This window comes from Columba livia, chromosome 27 (genome assembly GCF_036013475.1).
Source record: "Columba livia isolate bColLiv1 breed racing homer chromosome 27, bColLiv1.pat.W.v2, whole genome shotgun sequence".
Taxonomy (NCBI): domain Eukaryota; kingdom Metazoa; phylum Chordata; class Aves; order Columbiformes; family Columbidae; genus Columba; species Columba livia.
This window is the reverse complement of record NC_088628.1, coordinates 3,785,761-3,811,288: the sequence shown is the minus strand read 5'-3', so window position 1 is coordinate 3,811,288 and position 25,528 is coordinate 3,785,761. Positions and strand designations below refer to the sequence as shown.

General features: G+C 45.4%; 1 protein-coding gene across 1 annotated transcript in view; it reads left to right on the top strand.

Annotated features, from left to right (window-relative positions):
• Window positions 1-25,528, top strand: part of RANBP3 (RAN binding protein 3) — a 43,011-nt gene that overhangs the window by 2,083 nt on the left and 15,400 nt on the right. The window contains exons 2-9 of the mRNA XM_065042330.1: window positions 7,556-7,611; window positions 15,602-15,638; window positions 15,735-15,821; window positions 17,192-17,263; window positions 20,069-20,134; window positions 21,017-21,109; window positions 22,186-22,289; window positions 25,025-25,144. Coding sequence (XP_064898402.1) covers window positions 7,556-7,611; window positions 15,602-15,638; window positions 15,735-15,821; window positions 17,192-17,263; window positions 20,069-20,134; window positions 21,017-21,109; window positions 22,186-22,289; window positions 25,025-25,144 — 635 coding nt within the window. The remainder of the gene's footprint in view (window positions 1-7,555; window positions 7,612-15,601; window positions 15,639-15,734; window positions 15,822-17,191; window positions 17,264-20,068; window positions 20,135-21,016; window positions 21,110-22,185; window positions 22,290-25,024; window positions 25,145-25,528) is intronic.

The window sequence follows — 25,528 nt, the reverse complement described above, 5'->3', positions numbered from 1 at the left end:
GTGGTTAAAACAAAGCTCTTAATAATCCTTGATCTTGATTCATCCGTACTATAGTGCTATATCAATTATATTCATTGTGAGGTGTGAAGCTAATTATTCTTTGACACACAGTAGACACAAGTACCTAGAAAGAGATTACAGTAGTTTTTCAGATTGTTTTTGCTTGGCGTGTTTGGGCGACAGCTCTTCTCTGTTCGCGCAGGTGAAATTCTCTTAGACTCTTACCTGTTTGGTTACCACAGCAAACCTCCTTCTGGCCTCAAAAAGTGCAGGTTTGCTCTGCCCATGTCCTTTCATCTTACTCACACAAAGCTCTTTTGACCTGTTGCCTTTGCCATGGCACCCCCATTGTTTCAATTCATTCATTAGTTTTTCCAGCCGTACGCTGGTTATCTTCACCTTCTAGATTCCGATGTCTCACTTAGTCAGTTGTCTGGCTTAACTCACCCCTGAGATGTCAACGCTGCCTCCAGGTAACCACTCTACCAATGTCCTTTAATCCTTCAAGCTGTTTCAGTAGCTGATCTTTTTGTGCTGCATTTCTTCCAATTTACAGGCATTCCCTCTAATATTCTCCTAACTACTTAATTTTCTTTATTCTAACCATTCCTTGAAGATTTGTCTTTCGCTGTTCTCTACTGAGCTGCTAAAGCTGTCCTTGTCTCTGTCATGGTTTGATGGCAAACTGGATCTTGGCAGAAGGAGGTGGTTGGATTCGGGGGGTCCCCACAGAGAAGGGGGATGAAGGATTAACTGGTCCCAGTGCCAATTCCCAAGGTTTTATTGCAAAGTTTCCTAGGAACAAGTCCTGGCCTTGCCCCTCATCATGAGAAGAGTTGAGCTGGTAAATAATGAAGAGGAAAGAGTAACTTCTACTCAGCTGTGCGGAGTTTGATCAGCTTTGTCACAAAGATGTGGTGACATTGTGATAAAGGTTTTGGGGACTGGCATGATGAAAAGTTTGATCAGCAAACCCCAGGATTTTGGAAAGGAAGGCACAATTGTCATTGTTACTATTGTATAAAGCAGTTACTCTATGGTATTATTCATTTTCCCTGAAGTCTTTGGTATCACAGAACGTCAGGGCTTGGAAGGGCCCTGGAAAGCTCATGCAGTGCAATCCCCCCATGGAGCAGGAACACCCAGATGAGGTTACACAGGAAGGTGTCCAGGCGGGTTGGAATGTCTGCACAGAAGGAGACTCCACAACCCCCTGGGCAGCCTGGGCCAGGCTCTGCCACCCTCACCATGGAGAAGCTTCTTCTCAAATTTAAGTGGAACCTTTTGTGTTCTAGTTTGAACCCATTGCCCCTTGTCTTATCGTTGGTTGTCACCCAGAAGAGCCTGGCTCCGTCCTCCTGACACTCCCCCTTTATATATCTGTAAACATTAATGAGTCTCAGTGTCCTCTTGTCCAGCTCCAGAGCCCCAGCTCCCTCAGCCTTTCCTCACACGGGAGATGCTCCACTCCCTCCAGCATCTTGGTGGCTGCGCTGGACTCTCTCCAGCAGTTCCCTGTCCTGTTGGAACTGAGGGGCCACAGCTGGACACAATATTCCAGGTGTGGTCTCCCCAGGGCAGAGCAGAGGGGCAGGAGAACCTCTCTGACCTACTGACCACCCCCTTCTAACCCACCCCAGGTACCATTGGCTTCCTGGCCACAAGGGCCAGTGCTGGCTCATGGTCACCCTGCTGTCCCCAGGACCCCCAGGTCCCTTTCCCCTACGCTGCTCTCTAATAGGTCATTCCCAACTTATACTGAAACCTGGGGTTGTTCCTGCCCAGATACGGTATGATCTGCCTCAAACTATTCTATAAATCTTTGTTCTTTGTTGTTATTCTGGCTGGATCACATCTTAAGTGACACTTCACACCATGTGGTGGTGAAGTATCGTGAAGAACAAGACAACTTCCCATCAGGTGTGCGTTCAGGTGAACTTGAATGCTTTTCTCATTAACTTGCTCTTAATACACAAGTAGTAATTTATTTGTATATGACATGCTGCTGAAGCTGCTCTTTAGATAATGGGATCTCCTTGTGTTGAGAATTAATTATTTTATCTTTCAGGGATTGAAAAGGTGCAAATTTTTCTCAGGGCTACAACTTGATGCTTTCTTCCCGTTTCCCTTTCAGGCAAACTCTCAGACACCAAACACAATTCGTTTTGGTGTGTGCAACTGCCCATTGTACAGTTCATGACTGGAACAGCTTCACTGTGTGGAGCTGCTGTGACTGTCCAAAAGATGAGAAAACGGAAGCTGTTCCTTTCAGATTGTTCCTTGGTCAGATTGTGCAGTCTTGATATTGCTTCTGGCTGTTTCTGGCTCTTTTTTTGCCCTGATTGTATAATTCTACTTGCATTATGGTACCATTATGGTTACTTGGAGGGGAAAAGCTGCCGTGCACCACTTGCCCTGATGTTTGTAGACTCTATAAACAAGATGTTTTCTATGGTGATTTCAGATAAACTGGTGCAAAGTTAGGCTGGGTGATTTGGTTTCGGTGTTCTCTTTTTTTTGAGGTGTCCTCATAATTCACTCCCAAATGCCAGAAAATACTATTTCGTATACAAGACAGAACTGCCTAAATATCAATTTTAGTTAACACATTTGAGTTCATAAATATTTTATCTATATTACAAAGTACTTGGGCTGCCTCATGGTTTTCTTCTTGCTGTCATGTGAAAATAAGCTACTTTTGTCTGTTTCTGACTCGTAACTTTTGCTTTATATGAAGTACCTGACACAAATAGTAAAATAACATGATGCAGGGGGTAACTTATTTCTATTAATGCCACGAGGGCTTGGGACATGAAATAACACATGCTCTGCAAACACACAAGGGTTGTGCTTTAAATATGGTGTATGGAATTCTTACTTCATCTTAAATATGTAAAAGGCATTCATTCTACCTTCCAGTATGCTATAGGAGACAGAAAATAAAGGATTTGAAGGTGAATAACAACATCAGATGTTTTACCTCATAAAAAGCAACTTATTGAAATTTTTAAAACGAGGCAGAAGTTTGTTATTTTCAGTTTTGAGTTATATTCACTGAGATATCATTTGAAGTCTGGCTGCAAATGACCCAGTTGTGTTTCTCATATGGTTGGACTCTCTGGGGTCTTTTTGGAGATCAGCTGTTGCAGTGGTAGTTTTCTCATTGCTTTTGGTTTATTTGTTGCTAGTCAGAGAGAAAAGTGTCTTGTTTTGTTATCAACACCTTTAGAATCGGTCAGGAAACAGTTGGAACCAGTCAGACAGAAAGGGACCTGGGGGACTGATGGACAGGAAGCTCAACATGAGCCACCAGTGTGCCCAGGTGGCCAAGAAGGCCAATGGTGTCCTGTCCTGTATCCAAAAGAGCGTGGTCAGCAGGACAAGGGCAGTGATCCTTCCCCTGTGCTCTGCATTGGGGAGGCCACACCTGGAGTGTTGTGTTCAGTTCTGGGCCCCTCAGGTCAGGAAAGAGATTGAAGTGCTGGAGCGGGTCCAGAGAAGAGCAACAAGACTGGGGAAGGGACTTGAACACAAGCCCTATGGGAAGAGGCTGAGGGAGCTGGGCTTGTTTAGTCTGGAGAAGAGGAGGCTTAGAGCTGAGCTCAGCACTCTCCAGAACTACCTGAAGGGCAGTTCTAGCCAGGTGGGGATTGGGCTCTTCTCCCAGGCATCAGCAATAGGACAAGGGGCCATGGGCTTCAACTCTGCCAGGGGAAATTGAGGCTGGAGATGAGAAAGCAATTCTTTGCAGAGAGAGTGGTCAGGCATTGGAATGGCTGCCCAGGGAGGTGCTGGACTCACCGGCCCTGGAGGTTTTGAAACTGAGATTGGCCATGGCACTTAGTGCCACGATCTAGTCAATGGACTGGAGTTGGACCAAGGCTTGGACTGGATGAGCTCTGAGGGCTTTTCCAATCTAGTCCGTTCTGTGATTCTGTAATTTTAAAAGTGGTTTATGGACAATTTGTAGCATTGTAATGTCTTTTTTAGCACCATTCTGCTCTTTATAATGTGGGTAGTATTAAAGGTGAAGTTACATTTTTGCAGCCTGAGCTGTTCAAATAAGTGTAATTAAACTTCCTTTCTCTTGACCCTCAGATAAGGCTTTCACAGGCAATAAATTATCACTCTGAATATTTTTGGTGAGGTAACAACCCAATTGCCATTCTCCTTTTCAGTGTTTTGTCACTGTTCGCAGATGCCATGTACTTTTTCTCTCAGGTGATGTATTAGAATGAATTAAGATCAGAGCAGTTTTGCTCAACTTGTATGTGTTTAGTGTTGAAAATAGTTCTTAGCTTTAAAAATACATTAATCTTGTGATAACCTGGCTGTGGTGGATCTGGTGAGGATTTGAGGGTGGTTTTTATGACGTGGGGCCTGGGTTCCCTCTGAAGTCTGATGTGAGTCACCAAGGTGGTTGGTGACCTGGGTTGTGTGAGGAGAGGCCGAGGGACCTGGGCTGGTCCGGCCTAGAGGAGAAAAGGCTTCAGATCTGGAGCTTTCTGGGGTCTGTGGGGAGATCATTAAGAAGATAAAGCAGGCCCATCACAGTGATGTGTGTTGGAAGGACGAAAGGTGAGAGGTGGAATGAGATATTACAAGTGGATATAGAGAAAAAGGTTTATGGTTGCGTTAGCTGCCTTTTTTTCCTTATATAAGGAGAGTTGGGCAATAGAAGATATTACCCTGGGAGGCTGGTCGGTCTCCATCCTTGGAAGTTAAGAGCAGCCCCGATAACCTGATGAACCTGGCCTGACTTCATAGCTGAGCTTACTGAGGGCAGGAGGATGGACTGGAGACCTTCTGTGGTGCAGAGGGGTGGTCGAGTTCCCTCAGTTCCAGCAGGACAGGGAACTGCTGCAGAGAGTCCAGCGCAGCCACCAAGATGCTGAAGGGAGTGGAGCATCTCCCGTGTGAGGAAAGGCTGAGGGAGCTGGGGCTCTGGAGCTGGACAAGAGGAGACTGAGGGGGGACTCATTCCTGGGGATCAAGATGGAAAGGGGCAGTGTCAGGAGGATGGAGCCAGGCTCTTCTGGTGACAACCAGTGACAGGACAAGGGGCAATGGGTGCAAACTGGAACACAGGGGGTTCCACTTAAATTTGAGGAGAAACTTGTTTGGGGTGAGGGTGGCAGAGCCTGGCCCAGGCTGCCCAGGGGGTTGTGGAGTCTCCTTCTGTGCAGACATTCCAACCCGCCTGGACACCTTCCTGTGTAACCTCATCTGGGTGTTCCTGCTCCATGGGGGGATTGCACTGGATGAGCTTGCCAAGGCCCTTCAACCCCTGACATTCTGGGATTCTGTGATTCTCTGTGAAGAGTAACAGTGACATTCCCAGACCTCGAGTTCTGGAGGCCTCTGTTCCTTCTGCAGACACAAACTCTCCTACATTGCACAACTATTATCTTTCCCACCTTGGAGAACAGAACGGGTCATAGTTTTACTCCGTTCTTTTCCCAGGCTCATTTTCTTTAGCTGAATGCTGTCTTGAATATTTCATATGTTTTTTTTCCCCACTCCGTTTTCTTCTTTTGTTCTTCCATCCTATTTGTTGTTCCTGTGAGCTTTGTGCTCTTTCTAGCCTCCCTGTTCTTTTTTCCCTGAGTACTCAGTTCTCCATCACCAAACTCCATCAGCTTCTTTTCCTCCCCATTCCACTATTTGAACCATCCCCTGGTTCCTCTGCACTTCACATTGTTGTTGGATCTGCTTTATTCTCTCTCGGTACTTCAGTCCTTTAAGTACTAAATAGACAAGTCGTTCTTTTGCTCCCATTGGTATCTGTGGAATTTGCTACAGGAGCCACTTGAATATTGTGCATTGCACAATCAAATCAAATCTGGAAGAAGGGATAACAATACTGCATTTTTTTGAGTGATTTGGTGGTCCTGGATATAAGTAGCTTGGTAGAACACATGCCACCTGTTGCTGTAATTATGGTATTAATGAATATTAAATGTGGTATAAAGAAATGAGCATCACTTGGAAATCAAGGGTAGAAAGCTTGGAGTGCCCAGCAGTGGAGTCTCCCCCTGGCAGGTTATTCCATGGGAATCAAAGGGCATCCTTGGTTATTTTTTCAGCAAACTCTGTTTTTGGAACAGGTGTAGCAGTTTTGATATCCTTTATGAGTCATGAGATTACTTCTCATTTTTGAAATAAATTGTCTGCATTGCTCTTGTTAACAGACATTTTTGAGATTCTGCAGTAGCTGATGGATAGAAGAACTTAGAAAATAAAGGAAAAAGAGCAGGCGAAATGCTGCGTAAGGAGCTCTGTTTCGTGATTGATTTTTATCTTTTGCGGAACAAGTTACTCCGGTCTTGCAGAATGAGTCTCGCGGTGCTTTTGCTGGGTTGAGTTGGACCCGCAGACGAGTGGAAAGAGACTTTTCCACCTTCACAAAGAAACACACAGAGCTCTTGGAATCATTTTAATGATTTTTATGTGTTTGTTGGGTAAAGTTTCGCCTTTTCAGCTCAACTGATCTAACAACCAGCAGTTCCAAATGCACAATCTCATCCTCTTTTCCTTATGCTGACCCAAGTGCTTTACTGATGCTGCAACCGATTTATGGGGCACTTTGTGATACCGGCTTTAGGCCCAGGGTGATTCTTCTTGATGGCTTTTTCCTTTTATTGTAGCCTTTCATATTCCAAATGTTATAAACATTTTAATGTTACTAAATATCTATTGTTTGTAGGAATGAATAATTGCAATATTGGAACTTTTGCAAGGAAATCCCCCAACATAAATTGTGCCTGAATCCTGTTTCCCAGCAGCCTCGCTCTGAAGATGCTTAAATGTTGCATATTCATCATTAACCCTACAAACATATAGAATGGTTGCTGATTGCACCATCTGTATATGTATATATATAAAATATATAAAGTCATGCACAAGGTATATGGATTCGTTAAACTCTTAGGAAAGCTCATTTCACCTTTATCCCCCTCCACTTTTTTAACTGTCATTAAGGACATTGTGGTAGTTTTAAGGTCATTAAGGACAATGGAAAACATACCCTCATTCTACATATTAATTCTGTTCTTGAAGACTAAATGTTGTTGTGCTTATTTGGAAAATAGCATCCTAATATGTGAATTGGAGCTTCGAGTAGAAAGTCTTAAATGATGCAGAAAAGACTGGGCCCTCTGTAATAATAATACGTTGGTTTAAATTGTAGACCTGCAGATGTTGAAGATTTAGGGCATTTCTAAGGGTTTCGGTGCTAATGAGCCACAAGTATAATCGAGTTTGGGAGTTGGGTGAGCTCTGAGAAGGGATGTGTGGAGCAAAACTCGCGTCGTGTTAGTGTGTTACCAGGGAGAGGAAAAGCCTCTGCCTGCAGAACTACCAGGTATCAGTCGTATCGTTGTGTTCAAAACGCTCCTTTTTCCTTTTCAAGTTCAAGTTACCAGGAACTGGTGGAAATAATTTGCGTAACTGAGCCGTATCTGGGATTCGCGGTTGGTAAAAGCGTCGCGTAACATTTTCGTATTAGTCAATAATGAACGCGGTTGGAGAAAACCAATGATTTCTCTTTTTGCAGAAAAACCTGCCATTGCTCCACCGGTGTTTGTATTTCAGAAGGATAAAGCACAGAAGGTAAGATGTTGATCTGTTTATTTAGTGTGTTCTTCTGTAGCTGTGGCCCGTTCCGTGGTGAACGGCTGTTTCTCCGTCGTTTGGAAGCTGAAGATGGTTCATAGAGCATTATTAATGGGCACAGGGTGACGAGATCCTGGAGGACTCCAAGTGGGAAATACATGAAATTGGAGGCTCTTCAGCCAGAAGATAAACCAAATCTGGGAGAAATAGTATCTTCCAAGCTGTATCATGAAAGGAATGGCTGGTAAAGGGGCGCTGGCAGTTGCAATTCCATTAGAAAATGATAACATTTCTTTCTCTGAATGGAGTGTAGTTTGCATTTCTTGTCACTGTGTACGTGACACGCAAAATATTCTGGATGAGTGCTATGGTGTCATTAGGTGTTTTTTCCTCCCCCTCAAGCAATAAGCCTTCCAGTTTTTGTATAATACTAATAGAAATTGATAAGAATCTCAATATATTGCAGTATTTAGTTCTGACTGGTTAATAGTGAAAGCTGTTAACATTGGGGGGGGAAAAGTAAGATCATTATTAACCTTGTGTCAGGTGGGAACTGAAAGATGTATCATGTACATAGGACTTGCTCTTTGTTGAATAATTGGATTGTTATATTATCTATGCAATCAGAACATCTCAGTGTTTGAATAGAAATACCGAACTGATTTGCAGTCGGTGGGTTTTCTTTGGTTTGGACCATGGGTTTAGTTGGCATATTCCTCAGCAGGAGCTTGAAATCTTCTGTCAGCTTAGAAGAACACCAGATTTAAATCCTTTCTAATATTAGCTGATCAAATTAAGTGTATCTTGGAGTAAACAGATGTTGCTTGCAGTTACTTTTGTAACAGTGATAATTTCCATGTACTTTGGAATGGAGTGCTAGTGTTTGCACTATCGGTTTGGATCGTGTCGTTTCCTTCCGGGAAACAGCTCCAGATCTCTTGCTGTTGCTCAGTGTCCCTGAAGTACCTTCTGAGTTGCATCATGGTCAGTTTTGTTTTGCTCAGATGTTTTTTAACCAGGCAGTGCTGCCACAGTCTGGGAGCAGAGACCACAGCAAGTGCGGCCCAGGCAGAGCAACGTGGTTCTGGGTCCTTTCTGTGCTGGCCTGGACCTTCCAGTGTGAGCTGGGGAATGACCTATTAGAGAGCAGTGTAGGGGAAAGGGACCTGGGGGTCCTGGGGACAGCAGGGTGACCATGAGCCAGCACTGGGCCCTTGTGGCCAGGAAGCCAATGGTACCTGGGGTGGGTTAGAAGGGGGTGGTCAGTAGGTCAGAGAGGTTCTCCTGCCCCTCTGCTCTGCCCTGGGGAGACCACACCTGGAATATTGTGTCCAGTTATGGCCCCTCAGTTCCAGCAGGACAGGGAACTGCTGGAGAGAGTCCAGCGCAGCCACCAAGATGCTGCAGGGAGTGGAGCATCTCCCGTGTGAGGAAAGGCTGAGGGAGCTGGGGCTCTGGAGCTGGACAAGAGGAGACTGAGGGGGGACTCATTCCTGGGGATCAATATGGAAAGGGGGAGTGTCAGGAGGATGGAGCCAGGCTCTTCTGGTGACAACCAGGGACAGGACAAGGGGCAATGGGTTCAAACTGGAACACAGGAGGTTCCACTTGAATTTGAGAAGAAACTTGTTTGGGGTGAGGGTGGCAGAGCCTGGCCCAGGCTGCCCAGGGGGTTGTGGAGTCTCCTTCTGTGCAGACATTCCAACCCGCCTGGACACCTTCCTGTGTAACCTCATCTGGGTGTTCCTGCTCCATGGGGGGATTGCACTGGATGAGCTTTCCAGGGCCCTTCAACCCCTGACATTCTGGGATTCCATGTAGAGCTGGCAGGTCTCATGCTCTCGAGTTCCTTCATGTTGGATCTCTAGGGATGTGGTTTAGTGCTAGATTTAGGTTATGGTTGGAGTTGATGATTTTCAGGGTCTCTTCCAACCAAAACGATTCTGTGATTATTCTGCTGCTGGAGGACAGACTTTTTAAGAAGGCCGTGTTATGACAGGACAAGGGGTGATGGTTTAAACTAAAGGAAGGAGATTCAGGCTGGACATGAGGAAGGAATTGTTGGCCCTGAGGGTGGTGAGAGCCTGGCCCAGGTTGGCCAGAGAGGGGGTAGATGAACTATCCCTGGAGACATCCCAGGCCAGGCTGGACGGGGCTCTGAGCAACCTGAGCTGCTGAAGATGTCCCTGCTCATGGCAGGGGGGGCACTGGAGGGTCCCTTCAACACAAACCATCTGTGATTCTATGTCTCCGAGCTCCTGTGCTGGGCTGTGGGACAGGTCTCTTGCACTCTGATATCTCTCAAGAAAATATTTGTAAAAAAACCTTAACTAAAGGCTTAATTAATGTCTTTTTGGGCTGGCAGAGAGGATCCAAGGAGAGGGATTGTGATTTCCTCTTCCCCAATACCTCTGGGATGCTGAGGGCTCTGGTGATGCTGCGTAGGTAGCTGAGCGTAATTTGTGGGTATGTACAGTTTTCTTAAAAAGGCAAAGAAAGGTGGTTAATAATAATTTTATACTGTGTGTATTTGGGCCTGGAGAAAGGAGTAACAGAAGCATCAATGCTTTGCTTTTTGCGGTTTTATTAAATAACGGGCCAAAGCAAAACCTGCTTGTGCCAGGAGCTGGTTTTTGTAGTATTGATAGAGCAGCAGTAGGGTCAGAACACGGTGCCATCGCCCAAAGAAGCAGCCACTATGTGCTGGGTCTGTCCCAACCCGGCTGGTGTCCCATATCAGCCTCAGCCAGGAAAGGCGACTCAGGTTACCTGGGGTTGAGACCTTTTGCTGTGTTTTCTGAAAGACTAACAAAGTGTTACAGTTAATGGTTAACTGGTTACTGGTTCTGTGCAGGGTGTCTTGTGGCTTAGCCAAAGATCATCCTTACTGGAGTGAACAAGGAAAGGCTGTTAACAGGGGATGTTTTCCTAGAGCAACAATTTGAAAAAACACAAAGGTGGCTTCAAAAGAGTTGACCAACACCACACTGCTAAAATATGTAATTTCTCTACGACAATTAGTTTTAATTTAGCAAAATATCTATCTAGTCAGGTCAGTTTTCTTCTAGAGCTGCAAAAAGGGTGTTCCCGGAGGCTTTTCGGCACCAGCACGGCCACCTGTGGGCTGACGTTAAGGAGGAGCCTTTGCATCGCCTGGTTAATTCACTGGCCCTGATGGTGGTTTAGATGTTTGCCTTGTGCTTTTCCTCATCAAACAGAATGATTGTGTTTCAGAGTCTACAGACCCAGCGTCAGGGCCGGTTTTATATTGTTTGGTGCTCTTAACCCGCCTTTTGTGGAGCCAACATCACCTACTGTTAACGTTATTTTTCTAGATATCTCTAAGTTTGTGCTTGTCAGGTGTCACTAGTAGCTGGAAAACATTCAGCATTTTGCAGGACCAATGCCTACCAGTCTGGACGCTCATTTTTCAACTAGTTGTTCCAGCCGAGGGTATATACAGTTCAGCAGAGCATCAGAACACGCAGTTTGTCGTGGTTATTTACAGGCACAAAGAGTACATGATGTTCACAATGATGCCTCTTAATTTTACTTTCAGAGGTTCTGGTTGTTCCTTGTCACAGTTAAAGGCAGATTTAATCTGTCCTGATTATCATTATAGATAACAATTAACGGTGGGTGTCAAGTTGGCTGTTTCTACATTTGTTGCATCTCCACTTTCATATCTCCTTAACTCTTTGAGAACTATATTTACAATGTGTGGAACAGAGAGAGTCCGTCCAAATACCTGGATGATGGTGTCCAAACACCTTCCTTGTTTATAGGCTGCCGTTCATTTTTCTGACAAGAGCTTCTCGTGCTGACGCTGCTTGTCAAATTGCATCAGCTTAGGGAGACTCAGCTGTTGGGACTTTGCTTTCAGATCTTAACCTGACTATTTTAAGCACAGGTTATTGCTGTTATTCCATTATCTGTCCCTATAACTTACAGGTGAACTGTGCTGTGCTTCTCAGCACTTTTTAGATTAAAGATTTCAATCGATACTTTTTCGATGATGTATTTTTGTCACTTGTTACACTTGTGTTTCTGCCCTGAAACTGATTTTAACTTGTGCTGTAAAACCATTTTGTGCCAGTTTCTGGCTGTAGGTTACTTGAAGTAATTTTATGAAGTTAATATTTTAATGTGCGTTTCTGAGGCCAAAGTATTCTGGAGTCTTCCTTGCATTTACACATTTTGAAGTTGGTATACTGGTTAAGTCCTGGTTTGATTTGGGAATTCCTGGGATTTGGTGCTGGATGGGAGTGGACGATTAGAAATGGTTTGTGCTGTGGGCACGGCTTGTAGGTTTAGGGTGTTGGCAGGGAGAGAACCGGAGGAAATAACTTGTGCAGGGAGAGGAACAGGATCTTTTCCAGCCTCTCAGCATGATTCGCGAGACCTTAGTTGAACTGTGGTGTGAGTCAGTAGTGTACTTCAGGAGTTAAAATTAGTGCTCAAAAGTTCGTAACGGTGAAGGAGTGAGAGTCTGTGGGTGAAAGTGAAGGGGCAGGCTGGCAAGGGTGATACTATTGTGGGCGTCTATTCTAGGCCACCAGATCAGGGTGAGGAAGTTGGTGAGGCCTCTCCAGACAGCTGAGAGCAGCCTCACAGTCACAGGCCCTGCTTGTGGTGGGGGATTTGAACTTCCCCGATGTCTGCTGGAAGGACGACTCGGCCGGCAGCCACAGTCCAGGAGGTTCCTCCAGTGCCTCGACGAGAACTTTGTGATGCAAAGGGTGGAGGAGCCGACTAGAAGAGGTGCACTGCTGGACCTCATCCTCACTGACAAGGAGGGGCTGGTTGAAGCGGTGAAGGTTGAGAGCTGCCTTGGTTGCAGCGACCATGAGATGGTGGAATTCAGGATCTCCTGTGACAGGGGCAGGATAGCAAGCAGAATTGCAACCCTGGATTTCAGCAAGGCAAACTTTGGCCTTTTCAGGCAATTGCTGGGGGAAATCCCATGGGCAAGGCTGCTTGAAGGTAAAGGGGCTCAAGAGAGTTGGTTAGTGTTCAGGGACTGTTTCTACCGGGCACAAGATCAGAGCATCCCAACATGTAGGAAGTCAAGGAAGGGAGCCAGGAGCCCTGCGTGGTTAAACAGGAACTGCTGGGTAAGCTCAGGTGGAAGAGGAGAGTTTCTGGATCATGGAAGGAGGGGCTGGCCACTTGAGGAGAATACAATGCTGTTGTCAGATGGTGTAGGGAGGCAACTAGGAAAGCTGAGGCCTCCTTAGAATTAAACCTGGTGAGAGGGGTCAAGGACAACAGGAAGAGCTTTTTCCCATCCATGGCAGATCAAACTAACAGCAGAGGCAATGTAGGCCCACTGGGGAACGAGGTGCGTGCCCTGGTGACAGAAGACACAGAGAAGGCAGAGTTACTGAACGCCTCCTTTGTGTCTGTCTGCTCAAGCAGGGGCTGTCCTGAGGATCCCGTACCGCTGAGGCCCCAGAGGAGGGCAGGACAGTGGAGGTGTTTCCCTGGGTTGATAAGGATTGGGTTAGGGAGCAGGTAGGCAATCTGGACAACCATCAATCCATGGGTCCAGATGGGATGCACCCACAGGTGCTGAGGGAGCTGGCTGAGGTCATTGCTGGACCGCTCTCCATCATCTTTGCCAAGTCTTGGGAAACGGGAGAGGTGCCTGAGGATTGGAGGAGAGCAAATGTCACTGCAGTCTTCAAAAAGGGCAAGAAGGAGGACCCAGGTAACTATAGACTGGTCAGCCTCACCTCCATCCCTGGGAAACTGATGGAACGACTTCTCCTTGGTGCCATCTCAAGGCATATCAGGGATAAGAGGGTCATTAGGGGCAGCCAACATGGCTTCACCAAGGGGAAGTCATTCTTGAGCAACCTCATTGACTTTTATGAGGACGTAACAAGATGGATGGATGATGGCAGAGCGGTGGACGTGATCTCCTTGACTTGAGTGAGGCATTGACACAGTCTCCACAGCATCCTCACAGCTGAACTGAGGGAGTGTGGTCCAGGTCCCTTCCAACCCCTGACATTCGGGGATTCTGTGGATATTTTGCTGCCCTGTTGCATGTAGAACAATCATAACTGTATTTGGAGAGGACAGTTGTGCAAGGCGAAGCTTAGAGGGATATCGAGAGGCTGGTGATGGCAAAGGCTGCTGAGAATTCCACCAGGACTTGTCAGCTCTGGGTGGGTAAAGGTGTGAAAAGCTACACTGAGAATAGGCTTTTTGGCCTATCAGGTACAGGTGCTGGTTTGGGGAAAATGAGGAAAGGAGACATTAATAGCACAACTTAGGACTGGGAGGGGAAAACTGACCCAAGAGTGTTTATGTCGGTTTTTATAAAAAAAATATCAATATTTCCTTGCCTGTATTTGGTGGGTTTAGCATCATGTCAGTCTCAGCCTGTATGTGTTTCTTCATGTCTCTCCTTATTTCCTACGGTGCAGCAGAAGCCAAATGTCCAAGCAGAGTTCCGTATTTAGCCTGGGTGTGTTATATTTGTGTTTTAAGTAAAATAGATGTTGTTCTGGCTAAGCAAGGTGAGGGACTTGGGGTGCACACAACAATAATCAATTGTAGGAAAGACTCAGTGCTGTTAATTTGCTACTGGTGGTGCAGGAGAAGATTCCTGGGAAGATGAGGTGATGAAACGACTGTTACCGTACAGGCTTTCAGAGCGATTTAAAAGCATTGTAATGTTTCAGCTCGGTGGGCTGTGTTTTCCTGGTGCGGGTGTCACTGCTCATTGTGACCACACACTGCGCGTCCGTTCTTGGGTCTGGTCTTCCATAGATCTTCCCCGTTGGGGCTGTTCCCGCAGTACCTGCTCCCTTTTCTTGCACAAGTATTTATTGTTTTCCAAGAATGGGCCATTTCAAGTAACCCAAATGTCGAATGGCTTCTGGTCGCAAGGTACAGACAGCAGTAGGTTAATTCAGTGTCCAGGTGTCGCGTGATGACCTGTTGCGGAAATTGGTCTATTTTAAGGTTAAAATTTGCAGGGGTTAATATTTTAAAATAGAGCTGGTAAACACAGTCGGGATTTTATGTCAGTTTTCTATCACTTGTAATTACCAGTGTAAAGAGAACTTTATTAACCAGACTTCCACTGCAGCAAGCGCTCCTTAACTTAGACTTGTTCTTAACGAATAGGAAATCTGACCCCGGTTAACCCAGGTCTAAAGGACCTTGAAGAACCCAAAATGCTGCAGGAATTCTTGGCTGGACACGACAGATATCTCTGCATTCTTGAGCTTTGTTCACTTAAGTTTATGACTAGTACAGGCTTAGTATAGGCACATAATGTCCTATGTATACACGGGTTCTTCAAATTATCCCATTTCCTTTGAGTAAAACTGTCTCTTGTCTTGAATAATACAGAATATCGGTGCATCGGAGTGTTCATTCCGCTTTGCCGAAGCGGAACGTTTCATGCAATCTTCCCAGGCGGTTGGGAAGGTGAATTAAACCCGAGTTCTGAAGAAGAGATGCTGCACATTTCCCATTTACTTGGTGTCGTTTGTAGGTGCACAGGTGGATATTTTCGCTGAGACGTTCCATGGTGTGGCCGGACTAATGTCGTGACTCCAGCTGTCTCACCAGCCACAGGGCCCTTTGAGAAGGTTCTGGAACAGCTTTTAAGCATCAGCCGTGGCAGCTCAATAACGCAGTGTCTGGGTTGCAGGCCATACTCTTATATAAGATTTTTGCATCTTTAATATATTTTTCAAACATACTATAAGTGTGTTGCAGGGAAGTTTGTGCTTGGATGAGGATTTTCAGGCGTCTTATTTGTCAATGAAATAATCTTATTGAATTGTATCTGGGTGAAACACAATATGACTTATGCAAAGTGATAAAAATAACCCTTTACTGTGAGTGTATGTCATTGACAGTAAAGAAAACTCTCCAAACTGATGGTTAAATCATTCAGATGTATCCAGAGAGATTGAAATGTTCAGTGTGTGATTTTTGTTTGATCGCTGTCGTCTGATTTCAGAGATCAGCAGATGGATCGAGTCCGGAAGATGGAGATGGTAAGAGATTTGATTGTTAGATTAAATAAATCACGAGTATACAGCTACAGGATTTTGTACATTTTCTCTAATTGTGGGTGTTCTTTTTCCCTACAGAATCTGATCGCGAGGACGGGAACTACTGTCCACCTGTAAAGCGGGAGAGAACTTCATCCTTAACTCAGTTCCCTCCTTCTCAGTCAGGTGAGTATTGTTACAATATTATATAGGAGAGATGGGTTTCCTAAAGCCGCTTTTGTCCAGTCAGGCAGCAGTTTAATTCCTGTCGGCTCTGCTTTGCCTTGAGAGCACCCAGCCACGTACTCTGATTGTGTTTCTATTTTCTCTGTTAGCAAATTCAGTGAAACCCAGAGTTGAGATGTGAGGATTTTAAAGTATTTTCTATCTTTAAAAGCTGTTAAATTGAATTTACCAGAAATCTTTTTGATTTGTGTTCTGCTGCCAGGCAAATCTTTCCAGTCTCAGGCTGGGCTTCAGTTCTCAGTCACAGAATCCCAGAGTGTCAGGGGTTGAAGGGCCCTGGAAAGCTCATGCAGTGCAATCCCCCCATGGAGCAGGAACACCCAGATGAGGTTACACAGGAAGGTGTCCAGGCGGGTTGGAATGTCTGCACAGAAGGAGACTCCACAACCCCCTGGGCAGCCTGGGCCAGGCTCTGCCACCCTCACCCCAAACAAGTTTCTTCTCATATTTAAGTGGAACCTCCTGTGTTCCAGTTTGCACCCATTGCCCCTTGTCCTGTCACTGGTTGTCACCGAGAAGAGCCTTTACTTTGTTGTACTTTTCCTCATGCAAGATGATCTGTTGGAGACAAAAAACCCCAATGTACTGTTGCTGCCTTGGGGCTCTTGCTGCATCGTCTGCTCCTGTTCTGCAGATCATAGTCCCAAAATCACATTGTCTGTGGTTCTTTGTGCAACACCAAAAGTTCCTCAGCTGCTGAACAGGCCCTGACCAACTCCTCATGACTCGGTTCTCTAGTTCTCAGCGAAGGGTGGAGAAGAAACACTGTCCTTTGCATGTTCCTTTTGAACATTTTTTGCTGTCTTATTGACTGTGATGCTGCTGAACTGTAACATCCGCAGATACTCTGTACTCGCCTTTGTAGAGCTTTTGTCTTTGCGGGACGGTTGGAACAGACGTTGCCTAATTCGTAATGCAAACTCAGTCTTTGAGGAGCCCAGGTTTTGGCTTCCTCTGTTTCTTCCACTCCTTTCTGCCCTCTCTGCAAAGGCCTTTTGAACTGTTATATTTATTTTGTATGGTATAAATTCTAACGTCACTCTTAGTTCCCAGCTCAGATTCAGTTCAGACCAGGAATTGGTCTGGAAGAAGTAAAACTTGGTCTTTCTCTTTTTGTGGAGAAAGGGGATTTTATGGCCAATGACCTGTTCACTTCTGTGATTAGAATACTGGTTTAGTTTAGAAGAAAGAAAACCTTAAAAACCCTAGAAAAATAACTTTCTATTTGCAGCATTGATGTGTCTGGAAACAGAGTTTCTAATTGAGAACAACATACACAACTTTCTATCTTTCCTTTTCCTTGACTGCAGTAACAAAGAACAATGTCTTCATGCCATCGAGCTTCTGTGAACCCTCTACAGGCAATTCTGACTCGGAACCAGGTGAATATTGACATTTCTCTGCTTTTTCTCAGCAAACTGCTGTCAGTCGGTCACAATCGTATAGTTCTGGTAATTCAGAAGCAGGACCCTGTGTGGTGGAATGGAAGTGATGATGGTTCTGATCTTACAGCTGCTCTTTTACTCATTAATCACTTGATTTCCTGCTTGCTGGAGGTAACAAGAATTCTGGTATTTGGGATTTTCAAGCACTTTGGGAGCGGTGGTGGAAAACTGCAACACGACTGTGCCCACCTTTTCAACATCAAACTTAAGGGAAACTTCCATGTACCTACTTTAGATGTTCAGTTTTTCTATATTGAAATTCAGATCAACCATGATCTGTGGTGATGATGATGCTCAACCCTGAGCTGTGAACCCTGCTGACAGTACCGATTGTTTTCTTCATCACGGTGTTCTACGGTCCGGTTGTGTTGGTGTCACTGAATACACGTTTGTCACGGAGGCACCCCAGGGTTAGTTTAAGGGAAAACAGGGCCCAAACCAACTTTGATTAAACCGGTAAGAAACAGGTTTTTAGCAGTCCAGAAGTGACTCGAATACAGGTTTGGATATCAGTTGAGGATAATTACTAAGGGGCAGCAACTAATACAACAGGCGGTCCACAGTGTGCATGCATGTGGCTTCACCAAAACAATAGCAGAGCCGTCCCCGAGGCCGGGAAGAGTCCACGCTGAACACGGGGTGGGATTATTTTGAAGGGATACACGTACTTGTATTGAGTACGGGAAGCATACACTCGCGATTCTGTGAGAGTAAATGTATAATACACTCGCAATCCTGCGAGGGTTAATACACGTGCAAATGTGCGTGGAATATTACACGTGCTTATGTGGAAGCACGGGTGGAAAATAGACCCGCGATTCTACAAGGATTAATTTATACACGTGCTCGTATTGAGCACGTAAAGTGTATATACACGTGTAAACGTGCACGGAAAGTAGATACGCTCGCAGTCCTGTTGAGGGTTAATTTACTCACACCTGTGGCGGCAAGGCAAGCGGAGTCTCCATCCTGGGGGCCTCTCGGCGGCAGCATCTGGCTCGTGCTCCAAGAGATCTGCGCAAGAGGTGGAGTCTCGATGAGAGTCCTGTTTTTATAGCCTGATCAGATCTGACTGTAGGCATTCCAGAAGCTTCTCTGCACCCCCATCCTGGCTGCGGGTGCCCCTGGAGCCTCCAAACATCCCCCACGCCGGCCGCGGGCGCCCAGCGGCTCCTGGCGCCTCAGCACTCCCTCTTCTCTCTCTTAACAGCCCTGGCCGGGGGCTCTGGGGCCAAACAAAGCAGCTGTCAGCCTCAAGCAGCAGAGAGAGAGGGAGATGTCTGCTCCTTCCATATCGAAGGAGGAAGGGGGAGAGAGGGGTTTTGCATTCTGCCACAACATTGTTTTTTTAGGCTTAAATGGCAAGAGAATAATGAATTACAGTAACATGGTGCTGTGCCAAGTTGTCTGATTCTGAGCATGGCCATTATGCCCCTAAAAGAAAACATTTTGTAATTATACCTTGTAAGTTCTTAGGAGCTTATTTTGTAGTTGCTGTGGATATATGAATTTTTTTTTTTGGCAATTTTGATAGTTTATCTAAAAACCTTAACTATAGTGAGTGCAAGCAAGGGAATTTCTTTCACCTTCGTGCTATAAAAGCACAAGGTAAAAGCTAATGGAATGACGAGAAACTAATATTAAGCAATTAATATAAATTTATGATAATTAGCAGTTGGGTGCCTATTAGAATCTGTCACATTCACTCATACTTTTGATTATCCTTTCTTTGGTTTGATTCTCCCTTAAAAACTCTATTACATCTATTAAACCTGTAAGCCCTTTGCAGAAGGATCTCCCAGGTGAAAATGGTTTTGTGTTTCTCCTGAAAAACAATTCTGAATTTTTTTCTTGCAACTGTTTGTGTTTCTGTGTATATTCGCTGTGATGATCACTGGAAATCACAGAATCCCAGAATGTCAGGGGTTGAAGGGCCCTGGAAAGCTCATCCAGTGCAATCCCCCCATGGAGCAGGAACACCCAGATGAGGTTACACAGGAAGGTGTCCAGGCGGGTTGGAATGTCTGCACAGAAGGAGACTCCACAACCTCCTGGGCAGCCTGGGCCAGGCTCTGCCACCCTCACCCCAAACAAGTTTCTTCTCACATTTCAGTGGAACCTCCTGTGTTCCAGTTTGCACCCATTGCCCCTTGTCCTGTCACTGGTTGTCACCAGAAGAGCCTGGCTCCATCCTCCTGACACTCCCCCTTTCCATCTTGATCCCCAGGAATGAGTCCCCCCTCAGTCTCCTCTTGTCCAGCTCCAGAGCCCCAGCTCCCTCAGCCTTTCCTCACACGGGAGATGCTCCACTCCCTCCAGCATCTTGGTGGCTGCGCTGGACTCTCTCCAGCAGTTCCCTGTCCTGCTGGAACTGAGGGGCCACAACTGGACACAATATTCCAGGTGTGGTCTCCCCAGGGCAGAGCAGAGGGGCAGGAGAACCTCTCTGACCTACTGACCACCCCCTTCTAACCCACCCCAGGTACCATTGGCTTCCTGGCCACAAGGGCCCAGTGCTGGCTCATGGTCACCCTGCTGTCCCCAGGACCCCCAGGTCCCTTTCCCCTACACTGCTCTCTAAATTAATATTTCTTTTGGAAGCAGCGAATTTGTCCTTTGGAAATCTCCTTCTGGCTTTGGATATTTATAAAATGGACTGTCACAATGGAGAAATCCTGAGGGAATGATGGCTGAATGGACGTCTGTGGTGTGTTAGAGCTGTAACTGTGGTTTTGCTTGCAGAGGAGAAGAGCAGCGGGTTCCGGCTGAAGCCGCCGATCCTGATCCACGGGCAGGCGCCCAGCGCAGGTCAGTTCAGGGTTGTGCAGCAGCACGAAGAAACCACCTCAAGCACTTTATTTCTTTAGGAGTTTCCTCAAACTGCTCTTGTCACTGGAGAGTTGTTTTCTTTTTACTATTGCCATGTCCCTGGAATACAGGTGGCCTGAAATGGAACGAATCACAGATTATTCGGCAGAGTTGCTATGAGTAACTTCTGTTGTATGATATTGGATCAAGAGTTCATCTTATTTTTGTTCGATAAAGCAAACTGAACCTCCTGGGATTGCCAGAACCTTCTAGAGTGGATGTTAAAATGTCTTTTTATTTATTTAGGTTGTGTGAGGTCAGTTGGCTTTTTGAATCAGGATGGAATGAAGAGTTGTGTTACCATGTATGTTACCATAGCAAACCAAGGAGACCAGCTTCGTTCAAAAAGCCAAAAGGCTGTGGAATGAAGCAACACATGAGATTATTACACTATTAATGCGTTTGACTATATGAAAAAACAACACAAAATATTTAGCAGTATCTAGAAATGAGTAATTTGAAGGAGAAAAGACTGGGAACCTATAGTTGAATGATATGTCAGTGAATAAATAGGATTGCTTGTGTACTGTTAATTTCTCTTACATTTTCACTCATTTCTGAGTCAGTCAAACTCTCCTTCTGTGCTTTCCTGGGTAAGGTAGAGAATATATTTTAAAATGTCTCTTAAGGCTAGGAAGTTGTTTTATGTGTTTGAGACCAATTCTATCTGGAGGCTGAGTGAGGGATGGGAAAGAAGGGGGTGGAAGCTTTTGAAATGTCTCCTTTTCCATTCTGCGCTCTTTTGGAAGCAGTTACAGAGGAGATGAGACAAAGCCAAGTTCTTTAAAGCTTTATAGCTCTTGACAAACCTTTGTGTTGCAGGTGTCCCCAGCCAGAAGCCGAAGGAGCAGCAGCGCAGCGTGCTACGCCCGGCCGTGCTACAGGCGCCGCAGCCAAAAGCTTTCTCACAGATGGGTAAATAAATAACGCGCTTGCTTTCTAGAAGAAAAACACCCAATCTGTTCAGCATAGCGGTTTGGTTTTACTCAGCACCTGCCTTCGTTTCGCTAGGTTTCTCCTTTCAGAAAATAAAACGCTTTACATATTAAACTGTGTTGCGTAAGGGATAACACACTCAAAGCTTCAGTTCTTGTGTAGGATGCCTTATGTTGCCAGGCCTCTAGCTTTGGTGTAATCCACGCTTGGTTTTTGGAATAAATCAACTTTTAAGGGTGTGGATGGGCGTTGTCAAACAGCAGCATTGACCACGGTGTAACAAGCTGTTGATGGACGGAACAGTCGCGGTTTGGTTGTGGTTGACCTCAGCACGGTGACATAAAACACCTCGATCACTAGTAGGTGCCTCTGGGCCTAGGGACCAGGTGAAACTTCAAGATACAATTGTAATTCTTAAGTTTGGTCTCATGCTTATTGCGTTGTCATGGAATTTGATCTAGCTAATAGAAATAGGAATGATTGAAAACTGGAAGTTAAAGCAAAAAGAAACTGTTCAAGGTGAACATGACTCCTGCACTCTGATGTTTCCTCAGCCCCTCACCTTTTGTTGTCTGGAAGTTCAGTTGAACTGCAACAGAAGTAACTTAATGCTGAATCGGGCACAGAGCCGCACATTTCTAGTTGGGTTTTTTGGCGTGGCTGTTGGCGCAGCTTGGGCTTTACAGAGACTTAATATTGGGGTCCAAATTTTCAGTGGGAATTCAAGTCCAAAGAGGAGCTGCGCTGGCTGTGAACGGTGTTAGATTGGAGCAGGGCGCTTGCTTGAAGTTGTGTGTCTTCCAGTCCCTGCAGCATTTGTATAGATTAAGTGACTTTTTGCTGCCTTGGTTTTCTGCCTTTCAACTTTGATTCTGCTGAGAATTGCCAAATTGTGGTGCTTATGTCCCTTGCAAAATACTGTGGGAGCTCTGTAGTTTATATCGCAACATTTCATGGACTTGAACAAGACAACAGCATGCAATTTGCTATAGAAAACTTCTAGGACCATCTAAATATAAGGAGAATTGATGTCATTTTCTCTTCCCTTGTTGCAGTTCTCAGCAGCGGCACCAACGGTGTAAATATCCCACCAGATTCTGCAGCCACATCAGAATCACTAAGTAACACAACACTGAAAAGTTCGGACTCTGAAGACAAGGTGAGTTGGAGCAGGGTCGGGAGGACACTCAATATTCACTGAACAGTCTGTTCTTCTAGCAGCGTGAGTACACATTCACCAGTGCTAGCCCCTTATCTATCCATACCATGTTATACACTTTAGGTGTAGTAGTAGATTTTACACTGTCCTAATATTATACTATATTTATCTTTAACTTGAGAACAGTAACAAAGATTTACTGAGTCCACAGTTTAGTATGGTTTTCTATACCTATTTTCTCTAATTTCCTACCATAGATACCAAATTCCTGTAATTTGGCTGCCTTTGTTCAGTGGGCTGACAGGTAGAATACTGCTTTTTACACCGGATCAGATGGCATGAAGAAATAGATCTTCCTGCTATAGGTTCCTCTCTTACTCTGCATGCAGAGAGTGAGTCAGAGTCATGACAACAACGATCCCCAGCCCATGGGTGATGGTTATCCTTCTCTTGTCTTGATTTCTAACAATTGGATGTGGAATGGTGTTGACTTGCGTAAGGCATTTGACACAGTCTCCCACAGCATCCTCACAGCTGAACTGAGGACCTGGGGGTCCTGGGGACAGCAGGGTGACAATGAGCCAGCACTGGCCCCTTGTGGCCAGGAAGCCAATGGTACCTGGGGTGGGTTAGAAGGGGGTGGTCAGTAGGTCAGAGAGGTTCTCCTGCCCCTCTGCTCTGCCCTGGGGAGACCACACCTGGAATCTTGTGTCCAGCTGTGGCCCCTCAGTTCCAGCAGGACAGGGAACTGCTGGAGAGAGTCCAGCGCAGCCACCAAGATGCTGAAGGGAGTGGAGCATCTCCCGTGTGAGGAAAGGCTGAGGGAGCTGGGGCTCTGGAGCTGGACAAGAGGAGACTGAGGGGGGACTCATTCCTGGGGATCAATATGGAAAGGGGCAGTGTCAGGAGGATGGAGCCAGGCTCTTCTGGTGACAACCAGTGACAGGACAAGGGGCAATGGGTGCAAACTGGAACACAGGAGGTTCCACTTAAATTTGAGAAGAAACTTGTTTGGGGTGAGGGTGGCAGAGCCTGGCCCAGGCTGCCCAGGGGGTTGTGGAGTCTCCTTCTGTGCAGACATTCCAACCCGCCTGGACACCTTCCTGTGTAACCTCATCTGGGTGTTCCTGCTCCATGGGGGGATTGCACTGGATGAGCTTTCCAGGGCCCTTCAACCCCCGATATTCTGTGATTCTGTGAAATGTGGGGATGGAAAGAACGCAGGTGACTGAAGTGAATGAGTAACACACGATCAACTTAGAGATTGGAGCACATAGTGGGTAAAACCCAGAGGTGGCAAATATTAGTATTAATAAATTCCTCCCAGGATATGGTAGAGGGAGAGCACAGGTAATGAGGGACTGAAAAGCTTCAGCAGGAGGAAAAGGCATCTAAGCAAATAAAAAGTCGTTTATTTGGTATCTTGAAAATGAAATAACGAAGCAGTTGCTTTCCTGTCCTGTGCAAAGGGCGTCCGGCCCTTTTCCTGCCCTTACTGAGCCAGTATCCTAAAAATACATTGACTGAGAGCATGAGGAGGGTGTTTGGAGATTTTGAGGGGTGTGGGGTTTGGGTGAACTTTTAGGCATTGTTTTTTGTAGGTTCATTAGACAATGGGTTGCTTTTTGATGCCACATTGAGCACAGAAGTAATATTGGTATCACCGCAAAAACACGCGGGATTTTAGTGGAAATTCAAGTTTTAATTTTGATATCTGAAAGTCTAAGCAGAAAACTTCAAGTGTGAATGGATTTTAAGGTGTAGTGACAGACTACTGCCGCAATTAAGTAGCAATAAGTAAATTATTTGCATGGATTGGTATGAAGTTTTGTGGGACATGCTTCTTACCTCTATTAGTAGGGAGACCCTCTCTACTTTTTTAACACCCAAGAAGAAACCTCTTAAATCTAAATGTTAAGGATCACTGAAACCTAAGTATTAAATAGTATATAGCTTCATAACTGAACATTTGTGGTTTTACCAAGGAGTGTGGTGGGACATTCTTCATTTTCGTGGCATTGTAGTCGGCTTCATCCACCTGCAGGTTTCTAGCACAGCTGGAAGTCATTGGAGTTCCTGCAGTTAAATGCCAGAGTGTCTCTGCAGTTTTTGCTTGATAAGACTGAACCGTTACTTCTGGAATTAAAAGTTTCATTGTAATAATTGTACATGCAGATGTTTGGCATAGACTGGATGTGCCACAGAGAAATCTTCCCTGTGAGGGCAGGTCCGTGGTGGTTTGCAGTTGTATATGAGGCCGGTCTGCTCTTGTTAGAGCGGATGTGAGTCAGGGTCTTGTTTTACTGGCAGAAAGATTTGTCGTGGAGGTGTCTGTGCTTATACAAGGTAGTGGAGCGGGAACGTTCTCTGTCTGGTTGTTGTCCTGTGTCTGTCTTGTGACCTGGGCCTGTTTGGGTTGGACATTGTCTCCGTGTCTTGAAAATCCCCAGGAAGCTGCAGGAGCCCCAAGCAACACAGAGAACAAAACCTCGTGTTGTTTGAACTCGATGCTGCTTTTTGGACCAAACGATTGTTGGAGATCCCCTTGAACTTCAACCATTCTGTGATTCATTAAGACGCTCTAAACAACAACAGAGAATATTTTTTAAATGTAAAATTCATAGCTCTGGGACCATCACTGGCCTGTCATTGTGACTGTGCCACATGTCATACCGTGGGTTTAGTTTAAAGAAACTCGATTAGCCAGGCTAAAGGTTTCCATTTCTGTTCCGTAGGCAGCAGAATGTCAGAAAAAGGAGTCCAGCAATGCTTCAGATGATGACAGCTCTGAGAAGGCGGAACTGAACGCACAGCAAGCCTTTGTGTTTGGGCAAAACTTAAGAGATAGAGTTAAGGTAAATATGTGCTTGTCATCTTGACTAAGAGCTGATCTATTCAGATGAGGATAAGAAGCAATGGAACTGGTCACTTGTTGGCATGACTGTTACGCACCGTTTATCAAGTACTTTGAAGCCACTGTATTTAAGAGGGTTAAAACCTCCATGTACGTATGAAAAATGAGCAGCTGTGAGCACATTTTGGTTGGCTGTTTAATAAAGTAACCTCCCAGATATTTAGTAAATGAATTAATACTGTTTAGTAGCACAAGAAGCATTTTCAAAAATAGACACATCTACTGCAGTCATGGGTGACATCTGAAGCTCAGTGTGATATGTTTTCTCTAAGAATTGAGTTGAATTGTGCTCCTAATAATGAAGTTGAAATGTGTTCCTAAGATG